Genomic DNA, 22,858 nt, shown 5'->3' with positions numbered 1-22,858 from the left:
CTTCCCTTGTACACGTGCATCGCTGAAGATCAGAACCTGTTTTCCGTGCAACAAGACAAACGAATTTTTACAATGGTCTAGGTTCTGAGTATGTGGGTAAGGAATACGACCGGTGGTCAGGGTCTTAGGCTTGGCCTCAGCCAGCTGGTACCGGAGAACGACAGCCTTGGCCTTGGGTTTGCCCACACATATCCCCGGCAAGCCATAATCAGTTCAAAGATAATTCTCAAAACTCAGAAGACCATCAAGTGGTGAATTCCTTCTGCGTTATGCCTCCTCTGTTGGCCACTCTCAGTGACATTTTGTGGAAGTTCAAACTCAGTGCTTCATTAACCAATACCATAAATGGTATTGGTAGCCAAATGGTAGTCAAAAAAGAATCCATGCCTTGTCTGAGCAAGTGTAGAAATCAAGCTCAGGAAAAAATTCCAATCCTACTAGCTCTAACGGCTGTGTATACACAACCCAGTCATTCATCCGTCCAGTCAACGAATACTGAAGCTCTGTTCCGTGCCGGGCGGTGTTCTGGATGCCGTACCAAACAGAGCCTTGACTCGTGAAACCCACGTTCTATACGCGCCCTGCGCCATCAAAAGCTGTGAGTCCAATGAGGGTTTGGACTCACAAGAAGTGTGAGCTTCTCTGACAGTGAATGTGGTGCTAGTTTATTACTTGTAGTGAGGACGTACCTTCATAGGTCTGTCACTGTTTGCAAAATTATTGATAATGAACAGGGATTCCTGAAATCGCGATCCTCCGCTTAGTGCCACGTCGGCTATCAGCTGGCTCACAGCAATTATGATCTGTGGGAGGAAGCACACGTTGGTTTTCGAGTGTCTTTTGAACAAATGCTGCTTATCCTCATCATCGTATGAGCCCATAAGCACCCGTAGGAAACGCTTCTTTTATTTCTATTGTTTGAAAATTTTTTAGATGTTTATTTCTTTTTGAGAGAGAGAGAGAGAGAGAGAGAGAGAGAGAGAGAGCATGAGCAGGGGACGGGCAGAGAGAGAGGGAGACGGAGGACCAGAAGTGAGCTCCGTGCGGACAGCAGAGAGCTCGGTGTGGGGCTGGAACCTCGAGATTAGGATCTGAGCCGAAGTTGGATGCCTGACTGAGGCACTCAGGTGCCCCTGAAACGCTTCTTTTAAAAATGCCTCACCGGGGTGCCTGGGTGGCTCATTCGGTTAAGCGTGGGACTCCTGATGTTGGCTCGGGTCATGTTCTCACGGTTTGTGAGATCGAGCCCTGCCTTGGGCTCTGTGCTGACAGCACGGAGCCTGCTTGGGATGCTCTCTCTTCCTGTCTCTCTCTCTCTCTCTCTCTCTGCCTCTCCCCTGCTTGCCCTCTCTCTTAGAATAAATACACTTAAAAAGATTTTTTAAAATGCCTCACAGTTCCATCATAATCGAGTTTCTTCATACGTGAGGGGTTTAAATTCTTCTAGTGTAAGAGCAGCTCCAGAGGTCCCGGTGACAAACGTTATTGGGACGTTTCTTGGTTTAGAGGTGAACGGCTGTTCCAAACTCATAGCACAGCTAGATCTAAAACGGTTTTCAAAATCATGAACTGCTAACAGGGGCGGTCAGACCCCCACTATAAACACGCTTTGCTAAGGAGTAGCTCCGGCAGAGCCGGGAACAAATGACGTTTGTCTCTGACGGCCTCTCGCCCGCCTTTCGCTGGTCTATTTCCGTGTGCCACACTCCCAACTCCAGGGCTTCGGCTCCCTTCTTGGCTTCTCGCTGGGGTCTGTCTAGTTTAGACAGCGGTGGACGGAAGGGCCTTTGATGGGGATTTGAATCTCTCAAGCTCCCTTGGATGATTACCTAAATGATTCACGTTAAGGTGTCGATGGCCGCTCCCGGGAAGCAGGGCTTTGTGGGAACGAGGAGCACAAGCTCTAGGGTCAAACTGCCTTCCTTCAAGTTTTGACTCTATCAATTATTCACCGTGTGGCTGTGGGGAAGCTACGGAACCCTTCTGTGCCTCACTTTCCCCATTCGTAATAGGGGGGTGACGACAATACCTGTTTGAGTTGGCCTCGTTTCACAGATGAGGCACACGGTTAAAGGCAGACAGAGTAACTCGCCTAGGGTCACATGGTAAGCAAGTAGCCGAACTAGGATTTAAACCCCGGTAAGTCTGCTTCCAAAACCCATGCTTTCCACTAAACCTTGAGCCGTCTCTCATCCTTTACAAACTGGGCATGCTGGAACGTGAAAAACAAACTAAAAGACCTGTTACCGTAACGTACGGGCTCTCACCGGTCATGTTCTCCAACCAATATTCGGTGTGGTATTTCCTTATCTCACTTAATCCTCATGAAACCCTATGAGGGAGGTACAGACACTTGCCTCTATTTCACCTATGAAGAAACTGAGGCAGGCGCTGACAGACTCAGGCAGTTGCTCAAGGTCGCACAGTGAGTGGGAATCTGGGACTCCGCACTAGAGTCTGGGCTCTTCACATCTACACTCTGGAGCAGCACTGCCCAACAGAAATAGGTGAGCCACATTCGTCATTTTAAAGCGTCCAGTGGCCACGTTAAAAAGCAAAAAGACATAGGTGCAATTTAATAGGTTTTACTTCACCCAATTATGTCCAAACTATCACGTCAACGTAAGGTCAGCATAAAACAACGGCGATATTTTACTTTTGTGCCCTCGGCCGTCCAACACCAACGTGTATTCTACGCTGACGACACGGTCAGGCACTCAGGGGAGACCTAGGTGGCTAACCGCTACCGTCGTGGACCGAGTATCGCCAGGCCTCGATCTAGAGGCTAAAGAGGGAACGGAAGAGAGAACACGAACTTTGGTTTTCACTGACCTGCAGATGGGTCCTCAAAAAGGTTTTCCTCTTGGTATACTCAAAGTTGTTCCTCATTAGAAGATACAAAAGCGCGGACGCCTCGTTCCTGGTTGAGCTGATCTTCGAGGTGCAGCACTTGAGAACCTCGTAGCAAAATGCGGCACACATGTTAACCCTTCCTTTGAAAAAGGCGGAGGGAAACTAAAGAGCAGGAAAAACGGAAGTAAGTATCCGGAAACCCACTCCCCCCCAGATCACTCACCCATCCAACGCTTTCCATCTTCTCACTCACAACTGTACCGAGTGCCTCGAGGACACAAAACCAAACTAAGGTCAGGGCTCTGCTCCAGAGAACCGGAGACTGGCACACATTAATAATAGAACAATTCAAGTCAGCGGACAGGTCACGACACAAATGTGCAGGGTAGACTGTAAACGCTACAGATCCAAGAAGAGCTCACAATGGTCTGGAAGAGACGGTAAGTAGGCTCTTTTGTTTTTGGTTTTTGGGTTATTTTTGTGTTTTCTAAGAGAGAGAGAGAGAGAGAGAGAGAGCATGTGCGAGCACGGGAGATGGGCAGAGCAGGGAAGAGGAAGAGAATCCCAAACAGGCCCTACGCGGGGCGTGGAGCCCAACACGGGGCTTGATCCCATGACCCTGGGACCATGACCTGGGTTGAAATCAAGAGTCAGAGGCTTAACCAACTGAGTCACCCAGGCGCCCCGATAAGTAGGTTCTTGATAGTACGTATTAAATTAATGAATGGCTGAAATGATGAATGATTGATGGGTCTCAGTTTGGGCTTTGAAAATGGGAAGGACAGTCTGCATTATTTACTCTTTTGCTGCGTATGTAAACAGTTCCTTATGTTCCGAACTCCCCAATGCTGAGAAAATTATAGTGGGAATCTAATCCGCGAGGAAAGTTGATCTTTTAACAAACTGGGGTACAGGCAAAGTATACGCTCACAAACATACGCACGTGTGTCTTCTCATAAATAGTTGTTGAGTAAGATACATTGTGGCGTTCGAAAGAGAGTACAAAAGTTATGCTCAATCTTCAAAACAGCCAAGTGGCTATTACTTTGAAAATGTATTCAGGCTGCTTTGTGGAAGATAAACTATTCATCATAACATAGGCTTGTTACAATCTCCCATGCTTACATGTCTAAGCAAGCAGGAAGTTGCTTTGAGGGCGCACAATGGATTTTTTCAGGGAGTGTGAAGCTAGAGGGCCACCCTTCCAAAATTATTCGTTGGGAATCTTGAGTTTAAACCCATGTTATAGGAACCTTTTTTTTTTTTTTTTTTTAAGTTATCTCTATGCCCAATGTGGTGCTCAAATTCATGATTCAAGAGTCACATGCTCCACCGACTGAGACTGGCAGGTGCCCCAAGAATGTATTTCTTCTTGTTTTTTTAATGTTTATTTGTTTTTGAGAGGCAGACAGAGTGTGAGTGGGGGAGGTGCAGAGAGAGAGGAAGACAGAGAATCCGAAGCAGGCTCTAGGCTCTGAGCTGTCAGCACAGAGCCCGACGCGGGGCTCGAATCCAACCACCGCGAGATCATGGCCTGAGCTGAAGTTGGAGGCTTAACCGACTGAGCCACCCAGGAGCCCCAAGAATCTGTTTCTTTGTAATCACCTTAACACCAAGTACAATGTTATGCGGATAATGAATGTTTAATGAACGTTTTCTGATTGGCAATTGGGAAATCTCATCAACAGTTTCACCAGATTAGACCAAATATTGCTGGGCAAGATACTCTAGTATGAAAATAAAGGTGTAAGGGAGGGCATGGGAGTAGTGTAATTAATCCACTATCATTAGTTTCTACCTCCATGACACTTCTTTGAGTGGGCAATGGCCAAAATCATCAATGACCTCCTAACTGCCAATCCCAATGGATTTCCTTTCCTCCTTACCTTATTAGACGGCTCCATACCTCATAATAACGTTGAAACTTTTTTCTCCTTTGGCTTCCAGGATATCCTTCTTTTTTGCCTTTCTTCCTACTTCTGTGACTGTTCCCCTCTCATCTCCATTGAGTTCTTTTCCAGCCCCTTCCATGTTGTTTTTCTCCCATGTACTGCTCTTGACCTTTGTGTGTGGGGGGGGGTGGGGGGTGGGGCTGGGGGTGGGGGGAGGGTTCTTCCTCTACATGTTCTCCATGGGAAATGAAACCACTCCCATGGCTTTAATTACCACTCTTATGCTGCTGATCTCCCTAGTTCACTATGTTCCAGTGAAACTGGGCCTTTCAGTTCCCAGAACTTCTGGGCCTTTGCCTATGCATGTCCTTCTCCCTAGAGTGTTCTTCCTTGAACTTTTCAAACAGCTGGCCCCTTTTTGTATTTCAGGTCTCATTTTAAAAGGGATAAGCCTATCTAAAGTAAGGGATCTCCCACAAATCCTTATTCTCTATCTTAGCACCTTCGGTTCCTTCCTAGAACTTATAATTACCAGTTAATTTACTTGTTTATTTCACTAGACTAAAAGCTTCATGAGAGCAGAGACTATGTTTCTTTTGTATCTCCACCACTGTATCTCTAGTACCTAGTACAGTGCCAGACCGAGAGAAGGTGTTTGGTAAATACAGGATGGATGGATGGATGGATGGATGGACGGACGGACGGACGGACAGACGACTACAAGTCTAGCTCTCCAACCCAGATCACTCTCTAGAGCGAAGATCCATATATCCAACTGCCAGTCCTAACAGCTCTAACTGGATGGCCTAAAGGCACCTTAAATTGAACAGATCCACAAAACAGAACTCATGAGCTTTTACCCCAAATGTAGTTTTTTCTCTACATTTCACATCACCCACCCTACTCCACCATCCAATCGGTGAGCTGATGACCAAATCCTATCAATTCAATTTCCTTCCCATGTTTTATGTCTGCCTCTGACTCTCCATCTCTACGGTCACTGCCTTATTTTAGGTCCTCATCTCTTTCCTAGCTTACTGTAGTAAGTCTTCTTCCCACCTTTATTTAGTACTGCCACCAATCCACCGTCCACACTACTTTTGAGAGAGTTTTTCCCCATTGGCACCGATCTGCTCTTAACACAAATCTTTTTGTGTTGGTTCCATGCTTCCCGATGCCTAAAAGAGGAAGTCTAATCCCTAGGATGAGTACATAACCATCTGGTCCCCATTTACCTCTTCAGTCTCCTCTCTTGCTCAGTCCATACTAAGTTCTATCGCTACTGCTACAGGGAAACTTCCGCCAAATTAGAACATTTCTCCTCCTCCAGCCAGCCCTCGGTTCCCTATATAGACTTCTTTTATTCTAATGGTATTCATTCGTGTGTGTGTGTGTGTGTGTGTGTGTGTGTGTGTGTGTTTCCCTCTACTGGACAATAAGCCCTTAGACTTAGTATCCAAGTATCCTGACACTTAGTATCCAAGCCGTGACAAAGTATCCAACACCAGTAAGTACCTATCCAGTAACTGGTCAATGAAATATTTCTGAATCTCTTCCCCTTAGTTTCTTTCTTTTTTTTTTTTTCCTCCCCTTAGTTCCTTATAATGTGCTTCTGTTGAACTCAATTCTCCGGATACTTCTTTATTCAAAAATTATATTAAGGAGTGGCAATTAAAAAACAACCTTCAAATCCACCTAAGTTCTCCATCAACTAAACGCAATAAGCTTCCATACAAAGAATGATGGCAAAAAAAAGTTTTCCATGCTTAGCTGTTCCACTACACAAATCAACTAATTGAATTTCTTGGTCTTGTTGGAGTTTTACACACCAGAGTGGAAGCCTAGGCTGTGCCTTTCCATAATTTTAACTCCATCCTGGTTTATGATGCTTTTTATTATGTTTACGAGCTACCAAAAACAGACAAGAAATCAATTTTTTGCTAACTCTTTCCGTCGTACTTATTCCTAAAAGCCTGGTCTGAGGTTTTTGTTGAGATGAGGTAAGCAGCCTGAAAATGTAAAGCCCGCAGACACAATTAGCACGGAAAGGCAGAATTCATTCATCTGAACGCATACTGAGTGCCTACCGTTTGCAGGATATCATGCAAGACCCTGGGGCTATAAAACTTGGTCTCTGCTTTCCGCGTGCTTGGACATAAGTGCACTGAGAACTTCTAGATCCTCAGCGTCTCAAGAATAGTTTCAAAAGAAGCAAACCAGAAGAAACACTGGCAAAGTTGGTAATTTGAAAATAATACTTTTCAACGGGGCCTGCTGAAAACGGGAAGGAATGACAAGGTGAAATAAAACGCAAAAAGCATGGGGGCGCCTGGGCGGCTTAGTCGGTTAAGCATCTGATCTTGATTTTGGGCTCAGCTCATGGTCTCGCAGTTTTGAAATGGAGCCCCGCGCCGGGATCCGTGCCCAGTGTGGAGCCTGCTTAAGATTCTCTCCCTCTCTCTCTCCCTCTGCGCTTCCCCCACACGTGCATGGGCACACACGGTTTCTCTCTCTCAAAAAAAATAAATAGGGGTACCTGGGTGGCTCAGTTGGTTAAGCGCCCATCTTCGGCTCAGGTCATGACCTCGCGGTTTGTGGGTTCAGGTTCGAGCCCCGCTCAGGCTCTTTGCTGACAGCTCGGAGCCTGGAGCCTGCTTCGGATTCTGTGTCTCCCTCTCTCCCTTCCCCTCCCCTGCTCGCACTGTGGCTCTCTCTCAGAAATAAGTAAACATTAAAAAAAGTTTTTAAATAAATTAATTAAAATTTAAATTAAAACAAAAAAGCGAAAAGCACGTTCAGATTTTAAGGGGTTTTGGGTGGGTCCTCTTTGTGTATTTCGCTATTCTGTACTTCATAGCTTCATTATCTGAGGCTTGTAGATGTCATTGCAACGATCACCGTTGCCCTCTTTCTTTCATGCGGCAGATGGAGCCCGCCAGCAGCTATAAAGCTTTTCTCCTTACCTTACTGATGAAAGCTCGCAGTGAGGCAAAAACATGTTTCAGTGACACTTCAGACTGTCCATTTTTAAGAAAAGCCAGGTGGATATCAAATACTTTTTTCATTAATGGGTTGTGGCCATCATTATTTAAAAGCTGACTCTGCAAAACAACAACAACGAAAATCCATTTTGCAGAAATAGTTTATGCTGCCCGTCCCCCAATGAGAGAGCGAACTTTAACTTACTTTTAAAAGTATGTTTAGTAGAAGATGTATTTGGCTACTGGGGACAAACCTCAGGAAGAGAGATCATAAGGGGCACGACAACTGAACAGACTATGTAAAATGTTTACTCCTCGCAAACAGAGGCATAAAAGAAACAACAAACTGTAGAGCAGTAGCTACGGGTTTGTGAACCTTTTTTTCTTTTTTTTTTTTTAAAGCATTGGCTAACTTCTCTAGGCCGACCATCCCTGAAGAAACGAATTGGGGAGTTACAATTTGACCCAAAGTAACAACAAAAAACGCAAAATAATATACCAAAGGGTGACAGAGCTAACTGATGGTGACATCAGGAGCCAGAATCCCTGAATTAATAAGACTTTTCTGGTTCTTTCCTTAGTGCACTACTTTGAGGCAGGGTGTCGTGGTTAGAAGCACGGATTCTTGTGAGGACTGGCCTGGATCCGCATCCTGAGTCTGCCACTGATCAGCTAGGCGACATCACCTTCCCCGTGAGCCCCAGTTTCCTCATTTTAAAAGGGGAATAATAACTGTCTACATCATAGAGCTATTCTAAGGAGTAGAAGCGGGTTCGTGTTCGTATGTTTGAGTTTACTGGGTTATATAGTTTATGCCCCATAAAACTGACCTATTTTACATACATGACTTACTTATTTTTAGGAAATTTACAGGGCTGTTCAACCGTCACGATCCAATTTTAGTGCGTTCTCATCACCTCAAAAAAAAAACCCACCCTGGATCTCATTTGCAATCACTCCCCTTTCCCGCCCCCGGCCCCACAATAAAGAAGTAAGTTAATAGTTGTAAAGTGCTTAAGATGGTGCCTGACCTCTGGGCCAAGACATGTTTGTCCGATAAGAAGTATCTGCATTTTAAATCAGGACAAACCTAATCCTTGATAAAGAAATTCTGTAGCCTATGTCTTATTAGTATCTAATTCCATTTTCAAGGATCATAATCATTCCATTTTCAAGGATCATAATCCCTGACCTGAAAAGCCCAGGCCAGGCTTCCATAATCAATCTGGAGGGCTGAAGCAATGAACTGAATTACAGAGAGAAGAGGGGAGAAAAGGATCGGTCTGTGTAACTCAGGGGAAAGCAGGCAAGATTTTTCAATTTTGAGTTCTCCCACTAAAGTTTCATTATGTTACAGTTAGGTCATTTTTACTCTTCAAAGCACTCTCCTAGTCATTATCTCATTTTACTCCCTCCACAACCCTGCAAGATCACTGCTTTTTACCTTCTCCTTTTGTAAAATCCCAGTAACGACGATTTGTATTGAGAGGTGGACATCTGAGAAAAAGCACAAGGCGCCTGGCTAGGGAAGCCAGCCAGCCTGCCTGGACATCACCTAGCCCTGGCAGAGCACCTCACCATGCTGGGTATTTGGGCAAACCGACTCGATCCCAAGCCGAGCTAAAAATGACTGGACATATTCTTCATAAAAGTGTGATGGAAAGCGGTTGTGAAACACACAAAAACCAAACAGCAGAATTTAAGCGGCAGAAGGAAGCTGAAGGGCAAATTAGCCCCAACCCCTCCCTCTACGGCCAGGGGAAAGTGAGTCTCTGTAAATTCCCAAGGTCACGCAGGAGCCGGGCAAACAAGGTCTGTCACGCAAGTTTCCAGACTGTTCCTTCGGGGCTTTTTCACTGCACTCTGCTTCCTCTGACTAATTACTTCGCGTATATTGTTTTCTTTGCAATGACACCAACTGAATTCTAACTTTTCATTTTTACCTTGAAGCACTGGGTGAAAAACGAGACGGTATCTAGTACTGTCAGGGACACTTCGGTAGCAGTGTTGCCTTCAAGAAGGGCCTGATGGAAAATATCCGCTTCGGTGGTCGCAGAACCTAAGATTAAAAAAAGTAAATGAGGGGCGCCTGGGTGGCGCAGTCGGTTAAGCGTCCGACTTCAGCCAGGTCACGATCTCGCGGTCCGTTGAGTTCGAGCCCCGCATCGGGCTCTGGGCTGATGGCTCAGAGCCTGGAGCCTGTTTCCGATTCTGTGTCTCCCTCTCTCTCTGCCCCTCCCCCGTTCATGCTCTGTCTCTCTCTGTCCCAAAAATAAATAAACGTTGAAAAAAAAAAATTAAAAAAAAAAAAAGTAAATGAAAACTGCCCAACGCAGAGACGCGCGTGCCAGTTTTGAATGCTTGTTGCTCCCCCCGAAGACTCAGAGAGAGACAAGCGAGAAGAAAAGACGCTCTTGACGCCTGCAGACCTAACGAGTCTTGCTGTATTTATCCCTTAATCAAATACGCTCCTGCTTCGTCAACTCTGCCAATTGGCAAACTTCAGCTCCATATCCAGAGCTCTGCAACACCGAATTGCGTGCCCCCTTCTTCGGAGACAAGATTTCAGTGAGGAACTGCAGTGATGTAACTAGGAATGACACAGGAAATTATGTGCGCAAAAATGAGAAATAGACAATCAGCTACATCACATACAGCCTCCTACCGTTGCCTCTAAATCAGAAGGAAAACAAAGCATCTGGGCCAACTGAAGGAAGTAGGTCCATTATATTTTTACAAGCGATGAGAGCAAAGCTGAAGGCTGTAAAACTTGCATTTTTTTTTTTTTAAAGGTCTCGAGTCTATTATTAGCTCAGGTTCCATCTGCTCAGGATATTTGTTTTTATTATTAGTCCTTATTACGAAGCCAGTGTTGCTGGCTTCCTTTTCTGTGACCTCCAGAGGACTGTATGGAAATGAAAGTTTTCTCTGTGACTTTTTATTAATATTTGCTCTTCAGAGGATCACTTCTATTTACAGAACCCTCCGGCTTCCCCAGATGGGGCAACATTTCTCTCCTGGTCGGATTCTCCTCGTCAACATTCCAACACGTGTGAAATATACCTTTGTCAAAATACTATTTACAGTTCTTTGATTTCTGCGGTCAGCTCAGTATGTGTAATCCCTGAAAAATCACTGAATGAACAGACATTCTATATACTAAACAGATATTACATATACTATTATATTAAGATGCCATTTTCCAGGCTGATGGTGCAAAGCCTGCTTGGGATTCTCCTCCTCTCCCTCTCTCTCTGCCCCTCCCCTGCTCATGCTCTCTCTCTCTCAAAATAAATAAATAAACTTAAAAAAAAAATCCTTAAAAAAAAAAGATGCCACTATTTGCATTGAAGTTTAACAATAGGAATGAAGGATATCCAGTGTAAAATAATATGATGAGAACAGCAATTCAGTGGGAAAAAGCTCATTTCTTTAATACTGAACTAATGGTGGTTTTTCACCATTACCTAAAATCGCTGGAAATCCATGCATATTTTATTAGATATCCAGGTATGATGAAAGGATTGTACATAATCACAGAGGTACGCAACTATATCCACGAATGTAAAGTCATTTCCAGTCGTGCCGGTGATTTAAGCTAGAATTGCTGTAAGGTTAAATCGCATTACATGTGTATTTCAAACGGGTATCCTACCCACGTTTTTACTTACTGTGATTAAGTGTAAATGAACTTTCCAGGCTACTAAGATGCTGAAGCCGGGCCTGCATTACTCCTGATCTGTTTCGAAGGGCTGGCATGGTTTGTGATTTTCGGTCTATCCCAAAGTGCTTTGACAGCCAGGCATCATGCACCCTAAAATAAATTTTAAAGTTAGGAAAGGGAGTACTCTAATAATAGATCTCATTGTTCGATTTTTCTTTAAACTAATAACTGATTAGGTTTCCACATACACAGTGTACTATGTTCAATATTCCATCAACTATTACTTGGCTTAAATGAGGCATCATCACTGGAAACCGTATGGAGTTTTAATGTGTATTTATTTATTTTATTTTTTAAAGATCTTATTTTTAAGTAATTGCTATACCCAATGTGGGGCTCGAACTCACAATCCTGAGATCAAGAGTCACATGCTCTACAGACTGAGCCAGCCAGGTACCCCTTGAAGTGTATTTAAAAGAGCTTTTACTATGAGCATATAATTAAAGCATTTAGAAAAAAAGTTTCTTACTTCCCCCCTTCTCAGAAACATCAGAGTCAAGTGGCCAACACTGCAGTAAGATTCCGTCTTTTCCCAAAAGGTGAGGAAGGGCAGAAGTCCGAGAAAACAGTGAGAGGGGATACTCAGAATTGAAATGAGGTGGGGAGAGTTCCTGGGGTTAGGTGTGCGAGAATGAAGGCCAGTCTACTCTGTTTCTGGACTGGAGTTCAATCTGGACCAGAAATTTTTACTCTGTAAACGTGTCTATTGATGGATGTGCCAAGTTTTGTTTTCCTTCAGTTTTAAGATTCCGTTAAAAAAAAAACCAAAAAAACCAAAAAAACAACTACAGCTGGGTCATAGGGGAACTAAGGAAGAAGAGGAGTTTGACTGTCCTCTAGTAAACTGTGAGAACTGGCAGAACCTTAGAGGTGAAAGCTCATGGTGGTAGTTACCATGCCAACTCCAAGTTACCAGGAAAGACAGTGGAAACTGTCAGCTGAATTACCTACTATTAGGATGTTCCCGAAAGTTAGCAATAAACTCCATCCAAAGTGCCTCTGTAGTTTTTGGAAGTGCCATGGAATGTGAATTTTTTTAAAAAAAGAACTCTGTTTGAGCTTCTTAACTCTACCTCTAAAATACATCTTATTGGAATAAGTAATCTTTTCCTTAGGGTCCCTCAAACATTTTCTAAAGTATTTATCTCATTAAGACTTAGGTAACAAAAAGAAGAAAATAACTAACATAGAATGCACGTCCCAATCATGTTGGGGATTTCTTTTTTTTTTTTTTAATTTTTTTTTTTTCAACGTTTATTTATTTTTGGGACAGAGAGAGACAGAGCATGAACGGAGGAGGGGCAGAGAGAGAGGGAGACACAGAATCGGAAACAGGCTCCAGGCTCTGAGCCATCAGCCCAGAGCCCGATGCGGGGCTCGAACTCACGGACTGCGAGATCGTGACCTGGCTGAAGTCGGACGCTTAACCGACTGCGCCACCCAGGCGCCCCACTGTTGGGGATTTCTATTTACCTTAGTAGCTGAAGTCAATATTAACAGGTTGTTGCTATAAGGACAGATCTTACAGCTGTTCCCACTTCATGATTTCCTGCCTTCTCCTGGATCTAAGCCCGTTCTCACCTCTTCCAGAAAAGACAAGCGTCTGTTCTAGGCATTAGAACAGAAACTCTGCGTATCGGGCTAACCACTACCCTTTGGAAAACTTAAAAAATGTATCAGTCCGCATTAGTTTAATTTACACTTTGAGTTGAGATATATTCAATACATCATGGGCACCTTCATGTGAACTCAAAATGAACAATCTAGGTTTTACATGGTATGATCAAGACTGCCCTCTGTTGGAATAGAAGGAAAAAAGTGGAAACTGCAGTGGGAATTACCTTGCTATGTTTCTTTTCCCCATATATCTAAAGTGAAACAAACATACTCTGGAAGGAAAAAAAAATAGCACGTTAGTAAGATACTACCACGCTTTACATTTTAAGACATCATAGCTGAAAACCCGGGTGTTACAAAGAGTGGCCCATTTAAACCATATTACAATAATATGTTTTGGTATACAGACATATACACATAACTACTTGTGGGCTTGTGATACTGTATCTTTCTAGATTTATCTGCTACAACTACATTAGCACCAAAAAGCCCCATGCCTTCACATACAATTCTAACGACATTTAAAAAACCTGTCAATGTAAGTGATGATTCTACCTTGCACTCTGTTAACGTTTCATAGCAAAGATCTCTGGCATAGCCATTAATACCTAAGGAGAAGCTTCTTAAGCCCTAAACATTGGAGCAAGTGGTATATTTTTATAATGACACTAGAATACTTTCTACTATTGAAAATCTCAAACACATACGTAAGTTGGGAGGACAGCATGCTAAACTCGCACATACCCAGCACCCACCAGCTCCAACAGTTATTAACTTATGGCCATTCTTGTTTAACCTCTACTCTGGACGTGTCCCTGCTCTCCCCCCACTCTCCCTACTTCCTGTATTTTTCTGAAAGCAAACCCCCAACATCATATATTTTCATTAGTAAATGTTTCAGTATGGTTTTTTTCTTTAATGTTTATTCATCTTGAGAGAGAGAGAGAGAGACAGCACGCGCGAGCAGGGGAGAGGCAGAGAGAGAGGGAGGGAGAGAGAATCCCAAGCAGGCTCCACGCTGACAGCTTGGGAGCGAGAGCCCAACGCAGGGCTCGAACTCACAAACTGTGAGATCATGACCCGAGCTGAAATCAAGAGTCGGACGCTTAAGTGACTGAGCCACCCAGGTGCCCCAGTATAGTTTTTTCAAAAACCTTACCTACCATTTTGTTTGCTGACATCTTCTGCAAAATTTTGAAAGCCTTTAATAAACGTGCATGGATTATCCTCTCTTTGTTTTGAAAGACATGCACATAAAAACATCATTTATGTGTGCTACTTATTTCTTTATTTTTAAAGTAAGCTCTATGCCCAGCGTGGGGCTCGAACCCACGACCCTGAGATCCAGAGTCGCATGCTCTACCGACTGGGCCAGCCAGGTGCCCCTGTGTGCTATTTGAAAATTTCTTCTGATTCATTCTAATTTTTCTTTTAGCGTCGAGTAAGGATGTACAAATAGCTCAGCAAACAATCTAGCGCAACTTCCCACCTTGAACTAGGAAGCAAGACTGAATTTTCCCCCAACAGCTTTGGAATCGAAATGCATTATATACGTATATACATATAACATATATGATACGATATATACACACGTATGTATACGTACATATAATGTACAACATAACACATACGTATATGAATATATACATGTAATACATATAACATAACATGTATACATACATACACGTATATATACATACACACACGGTTCTGACGTTGGTAGAATTACTCAGCTCTACAGAAGAGTACAAATTCCAAATTCCAGTCACTGAAGCTGCTCCCTTAAGCCAGCATCTACTCCAAATGAATGCTTTCAGACAGCTGAGGCCATCTCTACTCTTCCAGACCACAGAAAGACTGCTGCTGGGCTGAAAGACGGGTCTATCTCTTAGCTAATTTCTATGGTAGCGTAAGCATTCCACCGCCATGTTTTCTCCTATCCGTGTGAAGGGCCTGTATTGCTAGCTTTGATGTTGCCAAAAGAGTCGCGTATTTCCTACATTATTAGCAATTAAGCTGTGGGGAAACAAAGGTTATTATTTTATCCCCCAAATAAGGAGAAAATTTATGAAAATAAATGAACAGGACTTACTCTAGAAGTATGAGAATGTTTATGAGCTCCTGAGGAGATACTTTATTCCAGTAAGTTAAGAGAGTATCTGAAAATGAAAGAAACAAGGTGGTGGATCTTGAAATCAGTAGAGCCATTAGCACAGTGCACCCCAAAGTACCAACAACGTAGCTTCAACAACCGTCCACCCACAGCCAGCTGTTTCATCTATAGCCTTCCCTCCCATCTCATTGCCCAATGCACACACTGTATTTGTTTGAAATAATCCCAAATGTATTGCTTAATCTGTAACTCTTCTAACGATTAGTTTTATTTACTTTGTAAATATTCTTCTGTACAGCCGATACTCGTCTTCATATCATTCCTGAGACAGAGGAAGGGAAACAGAGCTAGGGTTTTTAATGGACTTCTTCAGATTTTATGCAACGGGGTGTACTTATGTGTATTTTTTCCAAGGGAAGGTCAAATACCTTTGCCTGCTACTCAGAGGGCTCTGTGAACCAAAAAGTTTGAGAACTTGAAGCTTTGGGAGAGAGATTTTTTTCTTCCTCTTTGTCTTTGCATTATAAACTCTGAAGTCCTGGTAATATGTAAATACACACACACACACACACACACACACACACACACAGTTAAAAAAAAAAAAAAAACAACAGGCTGAAAATGGAGTTGCTTATGCTAAGCCCCACATCACCAAACCAAGACAATAACAGTTTGGGCTCTCCCAGGAATGGAATCTTAAACTGGTCAATTAGGAATCATCTGGTCAGCACTAGTAAGGCAATCTGCCTGATAGAGCCCTAGCATCCCCTAAAAAAAAAGGGACTTTGCAATAACCAAGCCATTTTCTTTCCTTGTGTAAACTTTCTTGTTCCAGCTCCCTTTCGCCTATAAAAGGCTTTCATTTTGTATAGTTCCTCAGGAATTTTATCTGCTAGATTGAATGCTACCTGATTCTAGTCAACTTCTGCTCAAATAAACTCTTAAAAATATGCTGTTTATCTTTTAACCATATGTCCACGCACATATATCAAACGGTTTCAGATATAAAACTCCCTACAACCTATCGCATATACTTCTCTTTTGACCTGCTTTCTTTACTTCCAAAGAGCTACTTAGGGAGATTTAAAAAAAGGGGGGGGGAAGGGGGAGGGGAAGGGGGAAGGGAAGGGGAAGGGGAAAGGGAAGGGGAAGAAGAAGAAGAAGGAGGAGGAGGAGGAGGAGGAGGAGGAGGAGGAGGGGGAGGAGGGGGAGGAGGAGACAAAAGGCTGCCGCCACTTCTTAACTCTCCTTTATTTTTTTATTGTTATTTTTTTTAGATTTTATTTTATTTTTTTTTTTAATTTTTTTTTTCAACGTTTATTTATTTTTGGGACAGAGAGAGACAGAGCATGAACGGGGGAGGGGCAGAGAGAGAGGGAGACACAGAATCGGAAACAGGCTCCAGGCTCTGAGCCATCAGCCCAGAGCCCGACGCGGGGCTCGAACTCACGGACCGCGAGATCGTGACCTGGCTGAAGTCGGACGCCCAACCGACTGCGCCACCCAGGCGCCCCTAGATTTTATTTTTAAGTAATCCCTACACCCAAGGTGGGGCTGGAAACACAACCCCGAGATCAAGAGTGGCAAAGCTCTACCTACCACTGAGCCAGGCAGGTGCCCCTCTCCATTCCTTTTCTAGGCTACTCAGCTATCACAGTGCCCCAGCTCTTCTTCTCAACGTAAAAATCGTATAGGTTGTGGCCAAAGCGGCAAACGACAAAATTGCCAGCCCAGCTACAACCTGGGCAAGATAGGGATGGAAGACTTGGCCCTGTCGGCTATGGGGGGGGGGGGGGGGGGGGGGGGGGGGGGGAGGAGGGAGGAACGTAGGGACTTTGCCTTTAGTTCCAACTGCTTTTAAGACCGTGAGTATTGACAGTTTCCAGTGATTACAAAACACGGATCCTCAAGAATAAAAATGCTAAAATAAGGTCAAATTAGATTTGTTTAAAAAAAAATAATCCCAGCAGTGACTTCCGGTCTCCCCCGCTTCCTGCGTTTGGTTGCGTCTCCGCTCATAGAAGCGCAGATAACCCAGAAGCCACGGGGTTTCCGGCCTCTCCTCAAAGGGGCAGCGTGGAGGCGTCATCTTCCCGCTCCCGTGCACCACCAGATTTTCCCACCAAAAGTCTGGTGCCCCCTTGCCACCGGAACACCAGAACTTTCTGTCCAGCCGTGAGCCACCCCTGTGCCAGCCCTGTGCCCCGAGAGAGCGTCGGAGAAGGTCTGTAAAACGGGTGAAGGCCTCATTCGTGCCGCGGCCTAGTTCTAGCCAGCAGCCCCTCCGCCATTTTGTGGGCGGCCGCGAAGGCGCTGTCAAGCCATTGGCCCGTCTCAACCGTTTCTAAATCCCAAATCGGTGAGACATGATGCAGGGAGGGAACGCGGGGAGAGGAAACAGGGGAGGTGGCAAGAAACCTTCGGGAAAAGAGAAATTACAGCTTAGTGTATGTGATCTGCCGTCTGACGAATTTAAAAAGACCTGGCTAACGCTCAAAGAGCTCCATGACAAAGAGCTACGCCGTTTACAGGCAAAATTAGCCAGTTTGAGGAAAGAGCGATTGGCTGACAAAAGGTGGTCGCGCTCCATAGCCAAAATTAAAGCGCTGACCGAGCAACAGAAAGTCCTCAACAGCACCATTCGTGACTTGCGAGATCAGTTAAACTCGAAAGAATGCGATCGCTGTTCAATAAATGAGACCTACAGCAACACACTGCAGCAAGAGTTTTATGGGATCCAGCAAAAAAACCTTCACTTGATTATGGAGCTTACCGCAGAAAGGAATAACTTAAGAGAAGAAATCAAAAGGCTTTCTGCAAAACTGAGAATGACCGAGCAACGGCGTAACGCTTCTCTCAGTAGCGACGAGGACCTAATTCCTTGTACTCAGGCCACTCTGCCAGCTCTTTCGGACAGGGCGTTTGCTCAAGGAGCTCGGGTGGAATCAGATACCGACCAGCCGAAATCTGGAGTTCAAAAGGAATTGCAAGAGAGTTCGAAGTTTCCGGTCCCGTTTTATAGTCAGGACCTCTTTGAGGTGCCAGAGACCTCTCCTGAGATGATTTCTTCTCAAGGCAGTAAGTCCACCTTAGACAGCAGTGCCAACCCGAAGTCCCCTGAAAGTTTAATTTTAACACCTACACCCAATGTTCAAAAGGGGTATGGATTTCACAAGGGTTCGGACAATCAGGAAGAAAAGTTCAGCCGGCCAAAGAGGAAACACAGCTCAACAAAGAGGACCTTCACACAGAAGTGCAAAGCTCGGAAGGACTTCTGTTTGACCCTTTCCAGTCCTTCTGCCTCAGAAAACCCACCTGTTCGATTGGTGTCTGAAACTTCAGAGGAAAATATGCCTTCTTATACTAGACGTAGGATATTTTCCTCTTTTATAGAGACAAAGGAAGATTCCCCTTTAAGTGTACCTCTTGTTGACTCTGGCGGAAAAAGTGGTGGGAAAAGAAGATTAATGGCTAGCGATGTGCAACGCGCCAGTGGGTTTCCTGTAAGAGATGGCAGGAACCAGACAGCTTCCAATGAACAATCCACTGAACGATTCACTGTGAAGAATACTAATGAATCTACAGGTGCAGGGTATGGTGCCAACAAGCCTCAAGATGATACCCAAAATGTCAGAATAAAGAGAAAAGCCAGGGTCCAGTTCAAAAAAAGGGAGAAGTAACTTCCTCTCGTCCTCTCAAGAAAAATGTTTTTCTTTAACAAGAGGACAATTTTCTTGTCACTTCAGACTGTGTAACTGATTACCCCTGACTCTGATTCCGTTTCTTACCCCTGACTCTGATTCCATCTCTCAGGAAATAATATGCAAAACAAGTTGGGCAAATGACTAAGACATCAAAACGGTGAATTATTGCCAGTGACTCAAAATCAAATACAGCCACAAAGAGAGAATGACATTCATTCTTTAGAAGCGTTCGACCTCCATATAAAAATGTAGAGGTCTGCCACCTTTTTTGTTGAACTTAAGTTGCTACCGTTTATGAATCGAAAGCCAAGAGAGGACCTGAAGAGTGTGGACTTGTGAGAGTTCAACACTTAAATGTACATAGACTGACTAAAACATTTATCAGGCAAGACAGCGTAACTAGGATACATCCATTGAGAAAGATCCAGAAGCGGATTTTTTTCAGAACAGGATGAATAGGACTTTACACGTACAAAAGATAAAGAGGAGATACGACACAGACCGTATACTAGTTATGAAGAATGTGCTTTTAAACATCAAAAAGCAAGAGCAGAGGAAAGAAAAACCTAATGCACAAAGACCACAGAGTTTCAACCAGCAAGGTCAACGTTTACAAGAGAAGCAAGAACTATGAAGTTCTCAAGAAACAAAGCAGTTATGGTCTTATCCATGACTTTAAAAAGGCAGCCTGAAGCTCGTCACTGGCTACCACAGCGGCGTGTGTGTGCACGTGTGCACACACATACGCCAACCAGAGTGGAGGAGAGAAGAACCAGTCATCAGTACCTCTCCCCCTCCTCCTTTTCTTCCTCCCCCTGCCCCCATCTTACTTTCCCTGGGCTGGAGTGGTATTCAACGACTTTTTTTTTTTTTTCTTTTTTTTTTTTTTTTCTGTTGTCGTGGGTTTTTTTTTTTTCATGTGTCTTTTGGGCCTTTTTTTTTTTTTTTAAACATTTATTGAGAAAATTCATGTGCCATATAACACGGCCCATTTAAACAGTGCACAAGACGACAGTTTATAGTATTTTCAGAGAGATGTAAAACCATCCCCCCAGGGTTAGAATATCGTCATTACCCTGAACAGAAGCCCCGCACACAGCCGCAGTCACTATCCGCACATGCCCACTTTCTGCCTTGCAGGACGACAAAAACAGGGAGCTGTGGCTGTAGTTGTTTAACCGATCCATTATCTCTTAGAATGAAATACCACCAGCATTGAAAATGATCTCCCTTTATTGATTTCTTTACCAAAACAAGGGAAGACATCCTATATAGTCTCAGTATAATCTTTGATTTTTATTCTAAATCATATAGTCTTAGAACTTAAGGATTATAGTTGTTTTGCTATTTGATTAATATATTCTAGTATTTGTTATTAGTATCTAGCTATTTTTAGGATTACTTATTTACTTACTTAACTATTTTGAGAGACAGCAAGTAGGGGAGGAGCATAGAGAAGAGGACAGAGGATCCGAAGTGGGCGCTGTGCTGACATCGAGAGCCCTATGCGGGGCTCAAACTCATGAACCGTGAGATCCTAACGTGAACCGAAGTCCGATGCTTAACCGATTGAGCCACCCAGGTGCCTGTGCCCCATATCTAGCTATTTTTATTAATGCTTTATTTATTTATGTTTTGAGCATGAGAGAACGCGAGCAGGGGAGGGGCAGAGAGGGGAACCGAGGATCTGAAGCAGAGAGCTTCAGCAGAGAGCTGTGCTGACAGCAGAGAGCCCTGTGTGGAGCTCGAATTCACAGACTGTGAGATCGTGACCTGAGTCGAAGCCAGATGCTTAACAGACTGGAGCCATCCAGGTACCCCATATCTAGTTATTATTTTTTATTTATTTTTTAATGTTCGTTCAGTTTTGAGACAGACAGACAGACAGAGTGTGAGTGGGAGAGGGAGACACAGAATCTGAAGCAGGTTCCAGGCCCTGAGCTGCCGGCACAGAGCCTGATGCGGGGCTCAAACTCACCATCCGTGAGATCAGACCTGAGCCGAAGTTGGACGCTTCACCAACTGAGCCACCCAGGCGCCCCTCTAGTTATTTTGTAATGTCTCTCTAGCTAGGTAGCTATCAAATTATTTCATGTTTTTATATCCTAAGTTATTATAAAAGAAGATTTAAGGTAATATTGACTAAGAATAAAGCAAAAAATAGAAAATAAGTAAGATATAATAATAATCAGAACCCAGGTGCTTTTATGTTCTTCATTCCTGCATACAGGTTTTTTAGTAAAAATACTGAGAAAAGGAAGAAGGGAAGGAATTGTGTGAATAAATGTGGTATTTTGGAATAAGATAACCTTCTGATTTTATTTCCAGAGGACATGCAGTTTATGAAAATCCTTTGGTTATCCTATCATATAAAGAATTGGTAATACCAGCAAATAATACAACAGAACACCAAGGGACAACAAAACAGAGGCTGAAAAAGAACTCGACACTGTCCAGTGCGATACAGTGGTTCTGTGAAGATAACACCGGCATTCGTTCCCCTCGGAAAACCCCTCCTGTCTTTTTGTTTGCTTCTGTGTTCCAAATCCTGGGTCAAATAAAAGCTAAAGTATTAAATATGACTTCCAGTTATTATGGTTTCCCTCTGTTTACATCGGTCATTTAATGCGTTATAAGTGCTGCCTGAAGAAACACGTTGAGCACGTCTAAAACGATAGTCTCATCTTAGAAGTTAAACTTGAAATTAAAAAAAATTAATTCAAAGAATCAAACCCGTATGGCCCAAACGATCCTATGTGAAACTAAAAATACAGCCAACACGTAAAGGTCAGGGTCTCCAAAGATGTGTTTCTACGGTGCGTGTATTCTGCCTACCGATGACGATCAAGTATTTGTTGCACGAACCTGGGAGGGTGGGTGGGTAGGAGAGATCGTGCTTAATATGCTGGCAACTCACCTTCAGAAATCATTTTTACTATATACAGGTAGCACATTAAGAGGCTTCTGATTTCATACGGATCCAGTCGGTTATACTGGGATATACTGTTCCTTGTAGAGCTCTGTCGGGTCTGCAACACAAAGACAGGACTTTTGTGAAACAATATTGGTACTGTAGTTTCCCACAGCCTTGAACTCAACCATTTGCGGGCTTTTTGGTTTTGTTTGTTTGTTTGTTTGTTTGTTTGTTTGTTTGTTTGGAGGGGGTAGGAAGAGCAGAGGGAGGTGGGGAGAGGGAGAGAATCTTAAGCAGATTCTCAGCCTGACGCAGGGCTCGATCTCACGACTGTGAGATCATGGCTCAACTGACTCAGCCACCCAGGCACCCCAAGTCAATAACTGTTTGTATCCGCAGTCCTGTTTGGGAAGATTCTAAACCTAAACCCCAGTTTTTGTTTTTTTTTTTTAATCATACTTAGAAGGTACATGCGCCGAATCTTTGCTGCTACTGCGTAAAATATTAGCACTAGAAATCACCCTGCGGTCTTCACCAACAGAATAGCCATGAACACCCTGTTTTGTTCCCAGAAGTTCTGTGGGTTTTAGCAGTAGTAAAAAATTTTAAATAATCAGATGTGGCTCTTCCAGGAAAAACAGCTTTTGCATGGAGGAACTTAACTAAGGTATATGGAAGCATAGAAACGCTTTAATTTGAATCTTTCAGAGTTTCTTAAAACCCACCCTACAAACAATAGGCCAGGAAACCTCTAGTTTTAAAAAAGAGCTAATAATACACGATAATTACACCAAGGAGAACCCAGCGATGCTTCAAAACTAGAACTTCTACAGAGTAGCGATGTTCCTATTATTTAATGACTTTTGTTAAAATATCAGTAGTTAAGCATGACAAGATCTGACTTGTTCGGGGATTTATATGAATAAGAGTATTAATAATCCGAAGATCATTCACAAGTCTCTTTAACCTCTTTGTCCTTTATCTGCCTTACCTGTGACAGCGCCTGTTGACATAATTCTAAATGACGTGAAATGGGAACCTTTGTGAATAAAGTACTATT

General features: G+C 43.5%; 1 protein-coding gene, 1 long non-coding RNA gene and 1 other non-coding gene across 7 annotated transcripts in view; 1 reads left to right on the top strand and 2 right to left on the bottom strand.

Annotated features, from left to right (window-relative positions):
* DOCK11 (dedicator of cytokinesis 11) overlaps positions 1–22,858 on the bottom strand; it is a 202,512-nt gene that overhangs the window by 44,331 nt on the left and 135,323 nt on the right. For all 5 annotated transcript variants that reach the window (XM_045470976.1, XM_045470977.1, XM_045470973.1 and 2 more), the window contains 8 exons: positions 21,802–21,913; positions 15,160–15,226; positions 13,292–13,339; positions 11,398–11,540; positions 9,670–9,785; positions 7,709–7,846; positions 2,833–3,015; positions 690–803 (listed from right to left, as the gene is read on the bottom strand). In XM_045470976.1, the coding sequence (XP_045326932.1) occupies positions 690–803; positions 2,833–3,015; positions 7,709–7,846; positions 9,670–9,785; positions 11,398–11,540; positions 13,292–13,339; positions 15,160–15,226; positions 21,802–21,913 (921 nt within the window). The remainder of the gene's footprint in view (positions 1–689; positions 804–2,832; positions 3,016–7,708; positions 7,847–9,669; positions 9,786–11,397; positions 11,541–13,291; positions 13,340–15,159; positions 15,227–21,801; positions 21,914–22,858) is intronic.
* On the bottom strand, positions 14,376–14,448 carry TRNAQ-CUG. The gene has a single exon. It is a non-coding gene; the product is annotated as a tRNA-Gln (tRNA).
* Positions 20,649–21,466, top strand: LOC123594234. Its single transcript, XR_006710715.1, has 2 exons — positions 20,649–20,698; positions 21,213–21,466. It is a non-coding gene; the product is annotated as an uncharacterized LOC123594234 (long non-coding RNA).

The sequence above is a fragment of the Leopardus geoffroyi genome, chromosome X, assembly GCF_018350155.1.
Source record: "Leopardus geoffroyi isolate Oge1 chromosome X, O.geoffroyi_Oge1_pat1.0, whole genome shotgun sequence".
NCBI classification, from domain to species: Eukaryota; Metazoa; Chordata; class Mammalia; order Carnivora; family Felidae; genus Leopardus; species Leopardus geoffroyi.
Note: the sequence above shows the minus strand (reverse complement) of the source record. Positions and strands in the feature narration are given on the sequence as shown.